Source organism: Podarcis tiliguerta (genome assembly GCF_965153285.1).
Source record: "Podarcis tiliguerta genome assembly, chromosome: 13".
NCBI lineage: Eukaryota > Metazoa > Chordata > Lepidosauria > Squamata > Lacertidae > Podarcis > Podarcis tiliguerta.
This window is the reverse complement of record NC_139546.1, coordinates 41215079-41227659: the sequence shown is the minus strand read 5'-3', so window position 1 is coordinate 41227659 and position 12581 is coordinate 41215079. Positions and strand designations below refer to the sequence as shown.

Below are 12581 nucleotides of genomic sequence, written 5' to 3'. Positions count from 1 at the left end.
CGTTTTTATTTTTCCCTTTCCCTTACTTTGTGCTTTACAAATGGGAATATAATTTAAGGGCAGGCAAACTTATTCTTGCACTCCACCCCAATCTCTAAGTGGTGTGAAATTGCTGGGGCTTCAGGCCCTGATCCAAACTTTGTCTTTTTTGTTGTTGTTTGTAATTATGCACAGCAGAGACTGTGACTTTTTAAGACACATGTTTTATTTATTTATTTATTTATACATACATACGACCTGAGCCTATGATGGAGGGGTTCACAGCATTAACATCCCTAAAGGTGTAGCCTTGGATTTAAACAGACATCAAACACTGCTGTTTTAAGACAAAGTAAAATAAAGCTTACTGCAATCTCAACTCAGAATTAGGCTTATAACCCAGGAGTTACAAGAAATTCACATGCAGCCTACATCTCCCCATCCCAGCCTGAATTCATAATAATATATAGATTGATATAATATTAAGAGCTAAAATACGCAATAGCAGAATATGAGCTGCTCATGTATGATGAATGATTTTATATCATTAGTAATATTTGAAGGTAGCAAATCCCTGTATAAGTATGTTATTTCATTAGATGTATTATAAATGTGACCCCAACACTCTCCTATTTCCATGCATGAAGGCGTAAATGTGGAGTTCATTGGAGTCTCCTGACATTCTGCATCAAACAGTGATAGATGCGCTGGACTCCTGTTTCCCTATTTCCAACTCACTTGAGGTGTCTCATTATAACAGGCTCGTCAGATCCTTAGTTTTTCATTAATAATCCCTGCTCAGTTCCTTTTCTTGCTGTTCCAGCTTGATCAGCACATTTGACCAGTGGGTTTGGTTTCATACAATGACCGCCCCTCCCCAGATTCCTCATTTAGACAATGTGACAATGCAATGGTTGGACACAAATTCCCGGCCTATACAATATAGAAAATAGATACTCGCATGCATTCTTCAAGACTTCCTTCTAATTAAGAGATCCCTATTGTTCAGTTCAGGTCTCAGCAAAATAATGTAACATTTTGGGCAAAAGATGCAACCCAACAAGCCAGCACTGGAGGCTAAGATAGAGAAGATCTCCACAGCCACCATGTATTTCCCCTTTGTGCTCATGTAGGTAGGAACAAAGGATAACCAAACACTGCAAAAGACCAACATGCTGAAAGTGATGAACTTGGCTTCGTTGAAACTGTCAGGTAATTTCCGAGCAAGGAAAGACACAGTGAAACTGACAATAGCTAGGAAGCCCATGTAGCCCAAGACACAGTAAAAGAAGGTCACCGTCCCCTCATTGCACTCCAGTACAATTTCTTCAGCCACTGATTTCATGTCAGCATTAGGGAATGGAGGAGAGATCACCAGCCACAGAGTGCAGATGAGTGCTTGGAGTAGGGAGCAGGAAAGGACAATAGAGTTTGCCAGTCCTTTCCCCACCCACTTCCTCATCCTGGATCCTGGTTTTGTGGCCATGAAAGCCAGAACCACAGTGATGGTTTTTGCCAACACACAAGAAACAGCCACTGAGAAGATGATGCCAAAAGCAGTTTGTCGGAGGAGACATGTCACCTTGTACGGATACCCAATGAACAGTAATGCAGAAAGGAAGCAAAGCAAGAGGGAGATGAGCAGAGCATAGGTTAGGTCCCGGTTGTTGGCTTTCACAATAGGAGTGTCCCTGTGCTTCACAAATATTTCCAGTACCAATGCTGTAATGAAAGCAAAGGAAAGAGCAGAAGAGGCTAAGCTGAGTCCCAGAGGTTCTTCAAAGGACAAGAAAGTTCTGTCTTTGGGAATACATAAATTCTGATTTTTGTTTGGATATTTTTCAACTTCACACTCATAACAGTCATTCATGTCTGAGAAATAAAATATGTTGTATTAACCTCAATGTATTAATCTCACCAACACACTAACTCTTGTTTCCTTCTTTCTTTTTTTCTTATTAAATTTTATAAACAAATAATAAAAAACCGTTTCATGACTACGTAATTAGGATATTTTTCGGGGGGACATCAGGAGACGAAAAATGTAAAGATGGTAAATGATGGAGCTCATATTGCTCAGACAGCCAATCAGCAGCAGGAAATGTAGCAGGGTTGGAAACCCTTCCTGATCGACTTCACATAAATCAGGAACTAGCCAGGTTTTTCCAGTCGATATTCTGTAGCTTAATGTTTTAAAATCTACATCTAAATATGTTTCATGGGGAAAATGTACATTTGAATAGGACTTTGATGAGCAATGATACAGCTAAATGCATATTGAGAGAATATGCAGATTTACATTTTTAAAACAGGATTTATTTTTTAAAATAATGCAAGTTAATGAAATAAAACTGTGTGCAAAAATATGTTAGGTTAACCATTAAGTCCATTGCTACCCAAATCTTTCTACCTTGCTTCAAAAACTGAGAAAAGAAAGCTTAGTGAATATATGTTTTTTTGTCAAAGATGATTCTGGCCTCCAGCCAGTTTTACAGGTTTAATTAGTTCCATTTTTCTATTTACACACAGAGCTCTCAGAGCACGTCCGGCTCATTCGGATTAGTTGCAGCAACTGGCTGCTGCTTTTGTTTTCTCCAGCATAACCACTTCCGGAGCCCTCCCCTTTTCCTTCCTCTGTTACGTGAAGGGCTAAGCCCTGGAAATTGCTCCCCCCCTCTCTGATTCATTGCTTCCTGACAACCCTTCGTTCTCCCCCTCCTCTGAAGAGGTACAACTACTTACGATCGGAGGCTTATCTCTGTATTTCCCCATCATTTCCCCCTTCTCAGCCCCCAATTCCCTGACAGGTTTTATACATATGTTGCTCTCAGTTTCAGGGAACCAGATATAAATCTGTACCATATATTTCTTACCCTCCTCGCCTGAAATCTTCCCTTTTGGACAAGGTGTGCAGTCATAGCAGCAAAATGGCTCTCCTTGTTTCACTTTCTTGCTAGAACCACGAAGGCAACTATCGGTACATACAGAGTTAGGCTGTGTCTAATTTGAAGTGAAAGAGGAAAATATATATAATTCTCAGAATAATACAGAATAATAAAGGAAGAACAAAACTGAGTGCTCTTAGTAGGTTTTGTGTTTTACTACATTTAAAAAAACCCCTCAGATTACCTGTTTCTTAAGCATTCTTTCTGATTTGCTTATATGGTGATTGTCTTCCCTTTATTCAGTTAGTCCACTTTCCCATGCATTTGTCCATCCCTTTCCCAAGAACTAAAAGTTAATTTTGTATAAGTGGGTTTGTTCTTCTAGGCTGATAGGGACAATCTAATAGTGCAAACCTGAAATTACTGGTATATGCTTGAATCAGTATCACAAAATCGGTAAAGGTAAAAAGGTAAAGGACCCCTGGACAGTTAAGTCCAGTCAATGGCGACTATGGGGTTTGTCCACAGACAGCTTTCAGAGTCATGTGGCCAGCATGACAAACTGCTTCTGGTGCAACAGAACACCGTGACAGAAACCAAAGTGCACAGAAATGCCATTTACCTTCCTGCCTCAGCAGTATCTATTTATCTACTAGCACTGGCATACTTTTGAACTGCTAGGTTGGCAGAAGCTGGGACAGAACAATGGGAGCTTACCCCATCATGGGAATTTGAAGCGCTGACCTTCTAATCGGTAAGCCCAAGAGGCTCAGTAGTTTAGATCACAGTGCCACTTGCAAATATTGAAAGTCTGAAGGCACCCCAAATCTCTGTTGAGGAGTTGTGGGTGACTTCATGCAGTTAATGTTCTAGTTCTATCTAGAGATATATCAGTAAGAGGTAATAGGACTTATTGTGGTTATTATAGTGCTCATGAAGTTTTTTACCTACAAGAAACACAGATATGTGGCAGGCCAAATATTTCATGCATCATCTAGTCTGGCTTACTGGGTGGAATTTGAATGTACCTGTATTTTGTGCTCTATAAGATGCACCAGACCACAAGATGCACCTAGTTTTTGGAGGAGGAAAACAAGAAAAAAAAATATTCTGAATCTCAGAAGCCAGAACAGCAAGAGGGATCGCTGTGCAGTGAAAGCAGCAATCCCTCTTGCTGTTCTGGCTTCTGTGATAGCTGCGCAGCCTGCATTCACTCCATAAGATGCACACACATTTCCCCTTACTTTTTAGGAAGGAAAAAATGAGTCTTATAGAGCAAAAAATACAGTATATGTGAGAGTGATTATTGTGGATTATTGCGATCTTATCCATTTAGAATTCATTTCACAATGTCATTTAATATATTCATAGTCAATATAACAGGAACCACTATAAAAAGTTGTAGGGATAGCATCTAACAATAATTTATGTGATGTGCTATTTTCTGTCCTAACTGTGATTTTAATAAGGGCTGTACGATGCTCACCATAATTAACTTCATATGTTATACACATTCAAAATTGGAATCTTCACAAATAGCTCGCAGTTACATCCTACCTGGTTAAACCAGTTATGCCATGTTATGGCATCCTTGTTGATAGTGAAAGCTTGGTCTGGAGGAGCCTGGGGGTCCATCTTCCCAACTTTCACTCTTTTAAAGGATTGGTTTGAAAAAACAATCCAGTTGTTGACATCAAATCCAGCTACTATCTCCCCAGTCTGGTCAAAGGAAACCGTGTCCCCAGCACTATTGTTAAACGAGATACCCCTCAGAAAATGGTGGAGCTATATTGAAAAGAAAATGGCAAGAATTTAATCAAGGCTGAAATTCAGGAAGGGATAATGAGGTCTTGCATCTTTCAGGTTGAACTCTTTAAGTATCCATTCTGGATGGAAGCAATTTTCTTCTCATCTTTTGAAGTTTATTTTCAATTACATATTTTCAAGAATTGTGGCAGTCTGTTTCAGAAATTAACAGGCAAGCATAAACATTGGAAAGTTAATGAAAGTGATGGCTCTGTGGATTTCATGGTGTGGGTGTGTGTGTAGTGGGTTTCTGTATCATTCCTTCTATATGCCAAGTTCAGAGATAAATTTGATTCTGTCTGTAACCAAAACAACATCACCCACATGTAAGAGGTAGGTATGAACAGGCTTGGGGGAACTTCAAAGTTTACAGAGGTACAAAGTAAGGCTTTGGGGAAAGAAACCCTGAGGAGGGCACAAGCCTCCAAACATCCTAATGAGGACTGAGAGCATTTAGGAGCCTCAGAATGCTGAGAGACTCTCTGTTAGGGAGGAGTACAGAGAAGGTACACACACAAAGAGGACAATGTTATACTGGATCTGCAAGGAATAACACATTTCAAACTTTTCTTAGAATTCCAAGGAGTAGGTATGCAGGAGAAAAACAATTTTGTCTGCATTTTAATACTCAGTTCAGACTTTTGGAACAAATATGCAGTGCAGTTCTCAAATCAAACAATGTGTATAGAAGTGCATATATTAGGGGGAAGTGTCCATAACATATATATATCTGTGAAAGGAACTTATATTATATATATGGTAGGCTGCTTGGGAAAAAATTGCTTATTTGTCAAAGCTGTTTTTAAAAAACGCATAAAGATTTTGCAATATATATATATAGAGAGAGAGAGAGAGAGAGAGTTAATAATTACAATTCTATACATACTTATCTAATACATGGGTATTATTATTATCCAAATACATATATGTTTATTTTTAACCTACTATATTTTGTACAAATATGTTCCAAATATCATTATATTTGTCCATGCCTTTGCCTTTAAGTAATCTGTTGTAAATGTAGTCATATCTTCAATCCATTGGTTAAAAAGAGCCAGACATTTATCTTGCCACTGCATCAGTGTCAGTAAGGACACAAAGAATCTATTTATGTTGCCCAGTTGTCAAATTCCATATGAAGAATATGTAATTCAAAAGAACATTTTCCTCTGAAAATTTTAAATTTTCCTTCACAGTCATATTTATATAATCCACTACTTTCTGCCATTGTAAAAACATTGGCAGGACATTGTAAAAACATGTGCTTTAAAGAAGAATTATCCTTAGTACATCTCCAACAACATGAAGTCTTAGATAAACATTTTAAAAATGTAGTGGAGTCCAATAAATTCTAAATATTATTTTCTGTTGTACAGGCAGTTCCCTCTTTGTGTGTGGAGTGTGCTCTGGATCATTTTGTGTGTCAGCAGAGCACACATAAGTCCTAGTCTTCCACTGTTTCCCTGCTCCACCCCATTCCTCTTCCTGTTCCGCCCTTTTTCAGGTCCAAAATGACCTGCAAGTCAGAGTTCATGTGCCAACTGAATGCACACAAAATGGTCGCTGCCTGTGTAAATCATGCTGTAAGGTCTATTGACACCTTTGACATAGAAGTTTCCTTATCAGTCAGTTGATCCAAAGTCTATATGCGTTACTGCTTGATCTCTCCCACAAACACAAGACGACTCTGGCTGTTAATTGTTTCAGATTTATTGCTAAACAACAAACTAAGACAGAGCTCTTCCACTCATCATTCTTCCCAGAAGATGGAGTTGCCTGGACTGAGCTACTCCCCCTTCCCCAGCACAGAAGCCCCCACCTTCTCTTCCCGTATCTTTCATGCATCTCTGCCACTTTTGAAATCCTACGAGATTTGGCAGAGCATATTTCCTGCATTCCAACCTCTTGCCCACTATCGTAGTTCTCACACATCTGTCTGTCCCTTTGGTCAGAGCTCAGATTACAGCTGCTCTCCCCCCTCCTCTCTGCTTCTTCTGTTAACTGTCCTCTCCCTGTGCCTGCTTCTTCTCCTCCTGTCAGCATCTAAGCTTCGCTGACAATATGTATGCTTCCATCCAATTTTTCCTTATCATCATTTTTTTAAGTTAGGTTGCTTCACAAAGTCAATTTAACAAGGGAAAATAAGTCAATTCTATTTTTCTTAGATATTATATTCCATTTCTTTCTGACACAACTGTTTCCAGAGACTCCCAAGCTCTAACATATTTTGATCCTAATATTGTCCATCCAGCCCAAGTTGCTATTATATTTATATTCTAAAATTGCCCTGATCAGAAAATTAATACCAATTGTGGGCTTCTGGTATTTATTCAATTTCCAAAGGCTCCTTCTTCAGTGGTACACAGTGAAGAGGCAAACAGTTAAATGGAGATGTTTGGCTCATTACCTGCCACAAATGTTGATGCTGAAGCTTCAGTCCTCCACTGGTTACCATTGGTCTATGTTTGACTCGGGATTTAGACATGGCATGCAAAGCTTGAGCCACAACATAGGCAGCATTGTAGATGTTGTAGCTGTGGCTGGTCATGCTCATTTCAAAGAAAGGACCAGGAAGGTTCTCCAGCTTCTCTTCCCCGGTGCAGTTATCTCCCTCCACATTGCCAGCAATGTGATTTCTGAATACGCAACCAAATGCATGCTGCCAGAACTCCACAATAAAGCCATCTCCTTTTGGGCTGGAAGGATTTTTGCTATCAACAAATTGGTGAAATCCTGGGGGATCATTAGAATGAGTTGTGAATGAGAGAGCCCCATGGAGTATTTCGGTATCCCAAGTCCTTTGATAGGGAAATGAAGTGAGCTCCATCTGGGCAGTCATAATCCACACCTTACCCTTTGGCTGACTAGGCATTTGTTCTCCTTCTGATAGGTATGGCAACCATCTGAAAAATGTCATAGCATACGATTCCCCATGGACGACAACTGCATTGGCTTTGCTATTCATTATATTATCATGAATTTTTGCCCCCTTGTTAAACAAATCATTAAATTCTGAGACAAAACTGATTTTCTGAGTTCTCTCTGTGAAGGCAAAACAGATACCCCACTGGGAGAAAAGCGGAACCACAGTTTGTATAAATCTATCTCCATATTCATCATTGAAGGTAAGGGTCCCAATCCATGTCCACCTGAAATGCAGAAGGAAGTAGAGAATCCCCTGATATTGAAGGTCTTCCTTGGGGACCATCTGGTAGAATGAAAATCCTGGGGTTTTATCATTCCTCAGTGGTGCAGAGCCATATACGAACTAAAGAGAAATGTGGGGATGGAAGAAAGTGGCATACACAATAGCCATTTAAATGGACCAGTTTTAACTACTTAGTGCACTTGAAACATGTTATATCAACAGTCCTTACAACAATGCTATGATGTATATAACTGCTAGGTTTGCATGGAATGGACAGAGGGAACAATGACATTTTTTAAGAACTTCTAATAGAGTCATTGTTTAGGAGAGAACTGCAACCACACAGGACACCATTTGGCTCAAAATGCCCCATCTTTAGAGCCTTAACTATAAGAAGATAATGCATATATATATCTTGCAGCAGAGGCAAAAGTTATCAGAAGATGAGAAGTTCCCTGAATTCTCTCATATTTTATCCAAATCCTACAACTGTTTAATTGTTGTTGGAATGACAGAGGTTATTCTTCAGGGGTAGGCAGCAATTTTCTATAGCTCCACCACATTCAAAATGCCTCAAATGAAGTTCTTTGTTTCGCTGTTGTGCCTACCAGTGTGGTGTAGTGGTTAAGAGCGGTAGTCTCGTAATCTGGGGAACCGGGTTTGCGTCTCCGCTCCTCCACATGCAGCTTCTGCGTGACCTTGGGCTAGTCACACTTCTTTGAAGTCTCTCAGCCCCACTCACCTCACAGAGTGTTTGTTGTGGGGGAGGAAGGGAAAGGAGAATGTTAGCCACTTTGAGACTCCTTAAAGGGAGTGAAAGGTGGGATATCAAATCAAAACTCTTCTTCTACCATTTCTCCCTCACCCTCCATGTTTACATGTGTTCAGGTGAAAGTATTGTTAACCCCCCCCCCCATGTTTGCGTGGTGTGAGATTCGAAGGGTCCACGTGATTACCTGGGGTTTGTGTTTGCTTTTGGAATGTAGTGGACACTGTGAGGTTTTATATGGTTTATATATGCTTATATACAATCTGAGCCTATGATGAAGGGGTCTATAGCACTACACTCCAAGAGGGTCTCCTGCTTTTCCCATAGGTGCAGCAGTCTTGGATCCAAAACAGCAAGCAGCCATGCTCTCTGACTACTTTCTGCAGCGTGTCACAGCTTTGTTAGGTCACAACACTACCAATCACAATACCAAAAAATACCACTGGCCTTTTATCTTAGGGAGCGGCTTCATTCAATTTTGCTGACAGACACAGAATCCCCTGATGGCCCATCTGCCTGCCTTTGTTAGGTTAATGACTCAGCTATTATCAGATGACTACCTCATGCGGAAGATGGCCTGTGTTATTTCCAACACTTACTGGATCCAGGGAGTTAAGAGTTTGCTTAATTTCTAACCCTTTACTGAATTCAGAGATTTAAGGGAGTCTAGACACTACCACCCCAAACTCATAACAGTATGAAGTGAGGCAGACCACACATTACGTGTTCATTAATGAATTATTTCTGAGACTGAGATATGTCCCTCTGGTTACTTGGAATGTACACATTTGTTTCTCAAAACTACATAATTCAACATTGATATGGTAAATTTCCATACAGGACAGAGAGTGAGAAATATCCTACCTGTGGAACCTTATAGATATCCAAGACTGTTGCCACTTGAAGAGAAGTCTGGATGTCCAGTCCCCCAATGATGGCTAAAAGGTTTTTCTTGATGTCACAGATATAGTTAGGGACAAATGTTTCCAGTGTGGATATGAGTAACATTGTGGCATGAGAGGTCCATTTGGCATTGAAATAGCTGTCATAGATGCGGAAACCTAAAGTGACATTGGGTAAGAGCTGAGGGTTTTCGTTGATCTCCTTCGCTGCAAATTCCAAAGCCAGGATGTGCTGGTAATTCTTAGGCACCGCACTAGAAAGAAAGTTGCATTTTGTATCAGAAGGATATGTCCCACTACCTAAATCTTTCACAACTATGTTCTATATCATCCTCTTCATTATAGTATTTATATAAGAATATATGCTTAAGGCAATCCTTATTGTCAACACAAAGATTAGATAGGTGAAAAACAGACACATCTTATACTTTCTTGGTAAGGTAGTTATTTACAGTTGGTTTTACTAAAAGAAGCTATATGATTTGAAATCCTTGGGAGATGCTATTTAACACAGAGAGACATATAAATTTATATGCATAAAATTATTATTCCACACTATAAATTACCAATATACCACAATTACCACTATAAATTACCAATAAAAAGACTCTTAAAAGATTAATGATTAATGAAGACATTATTTATTTAACAAAGTTGTAGAAGATAATGAAATCAGAGGAATGGCATGACAGAGGGTCCCAAGATAAGGTACAATATGGAGAAAGAGGACAGACCTATTTCTCCCAGTCTTGTAATACCACATCAAGCGTCAAGCCAATGGAACTGAAAAGTGGAACATTCAGGGGGGGTAGGAATGTTGTACTACATCATAAGGCTCACATTATAACTATGTGTCATGGGATAAACTTAGTTTATATTAGACAAACCCATGAAGGATAAGGGCATTTTTGAGTACTAGACGCAATGGACAAGGCTCTTTGTGATGGACCAGCCCTTCAAATATCTGCTTGGAATTTCCTCAAATTCCAATCTGAGTCCTCTTATGTGCTCTATTTTTAAAACCAATGGGGAAAAACCAAGGAGGTTCTAGCAGGGGAGCGCAGCTATCGTATACCCTTGACCGAAGAACGGTACACTCCTTCTATCTGGGATGGTCGTCCTCTTCCACCGAGCGCGCAGCTTCGGGAGGGACGCACATGGAGCGGTGAGGGAGGAAGGGGACACCCGCCTAGCCAGCCAGATCAGCCGAATCAACCCTGGCGATCAATGGGGTGACAGATGTCGCAGCCAGATCGCCCTCACATCCTGAGATTATTAATTTACCTAGGGTTTTAATAGGTCACAAGATTTTAACTATATTTGTAATGTACTCCTGTTGGTGTTTGTCCTTTGATGCTATGGCCTGTTGGCTATGCAAATAAAGTTTTATTCATTCATTCATTCAACCAAGGAGACAACCAATCCAATTTGAGGGGTCTGGAAAATTATTTGCAGATGGCAGCACAACTTTGCAGGTATTGCTACAAGTGATCATCCCACTTATTTACCATGGTATAAAAGAAAAGAAGGAATCAAAATGCAATATGAAAATATTAAGTCCTTACTTAAGGTCTTCAGGTAATATTGGTGGGGGTTCTTGGGTGAAGGCTATTGAATTGTAGTTGAGGATGCCATAAGATGCAATAGCCCCAATGATGAGATTACCTTCCTGGTGATACAGGTGCGATGGAGTGTGTGGATTGTGGATATGGCATTTAGCAATGTGAGTCTTGCATACTACACAAGGAAGCAGCATCAATTTCAAGACCAGTAACACCACCATCTTGACCATTGCCATCACACCAAAATCCCCCTATTTCTAACCATAGCAGTATCATTAGAGCCTCTAAGAAAAAAAACTGCCAGAACAAATATGCCATTTAGTCTGCCAATATGTGTGAATCCCAGAGTTATTATTATTTTTTAATCCTGATCATACTAGTGAATCCTTGCTGGCTTTTAGTCCCTAACACCAGTTGTTATTGCATATTTATACCAGCCTTCTCATAACACTCTCCAGATGTTTTGTACTTTAATTTCCACCATCCCTTATTGACTAGCGATACATCTGGGTGTCAGAAGTCAGAAACAAACGTGAGTCAAGCAATAAAGAACAGTGTCAGAGAAATTAACTCTTAATTCAAAGAAACAAAAAGAAGCACAGGCCTAGTGATCACTGCAACTCTTCCCAGCAGGTCTTGCCCCAATGTGGCAGGGACCAAAGAAGAAGAAGAAGAGTTTGGATTTGATATCCCGCTTAATCACTACCCGAAGGAGTCTCAAAGCGGCTAATATTCTCCTTTCCCTTCCTCCCACGCAACAAACACTCTGTGAGGTGAGTGGGACTGAGAGACTTCAGAGAAGTGTGAGTAGCCCAAGGTCACCCAGCAGCTGCATGTGGAGGAGTGGAGACGCGAACCCAGTTCACCAGATTACGAGTCTACTGCTCTTAACCACTACACCACACAAAGGTTCCTGCCTTCCCACAACTGCCCAAATCCCCTCCTCTCCAGGGTTTCTTTCCCTGAGTCTGGACTGCTCTTTGCCTCAGCCTCTTCCAGCTCACAAAACCCTGTTACCTCTTCAGCTTCTGACACCTCCTCCCCTGCCCCACCACCAATTCCCTGGCCCCAAGCCTTCTTCCCTTGAGCGATTCTCAGCTAGTGCCTCCCACTGCTCCTCTGCATCTAGCCAGTCCCTGGCAATGGGGAACTCTCATTTATACTATCATTGACAGACTGTCTCATTAGATTTGGTAGGGTCTAATGCAAGTTCTTAGGGAGTGAGGAGTGTGATAAGTGGAAGTTACTGTCTTTTTGATAATTACAGGAGAGATAATAATCAGCTGAAATCTGGCAATTCTCTGTGGAATTGCAAAACTAAGCTAAACTAAATTAAACTTTAACAGAAGTTTCCATTTCCACTTACAGGGGCACCAGCTCCTGGGAGCTGAGCCCTTCCACTCCCATTTTTGGGGGCTGCTCCCCCAATGTCCAAAAAGCATGGAGGTGAAGCAGTGGCCAGCTCCTGCTCTTCCTGCTGCTGCTGTGGAGGGGAAGAAGGGTCAAAGCAGTCTCCCACCAGTGGCAGCT

At 40.6% G+C, this 12581-nt stretch overlaps 1 protein-coding gene across 1 annotated transcript; it reads right to left on the bottom strand.

Moving 5' to 3' along the window:
* Positions 1 to 949: 949 nt before the first annotated feature.
* Positions 950 to 9741, bottom strand: LOC310662241 (vomeronasal type-2 receptor 26-like; the record flags this gene model as incomplete). The annotated part of the gene is made up of 5 exons (XM_083409014.1): positions 9452 to 9741; positions 7078 to 7938; positions 4422 to 4649; positions 2853 to 2979; positions 950 to 1851 (listed from the first exon to the last, which is right to left on the bottom strand). Exons 1-5 carry the CDS (start codon positions 9593 to 9595, stop codon positions 950 to 952), a joined length of 2262 nt encoding a protein of 753 aa, XP_083265140.1. The 5' UTR covers positions 9596 to 9741.
* Positions 9742 to 12581: the final 2840 nt, after the last annotated feature.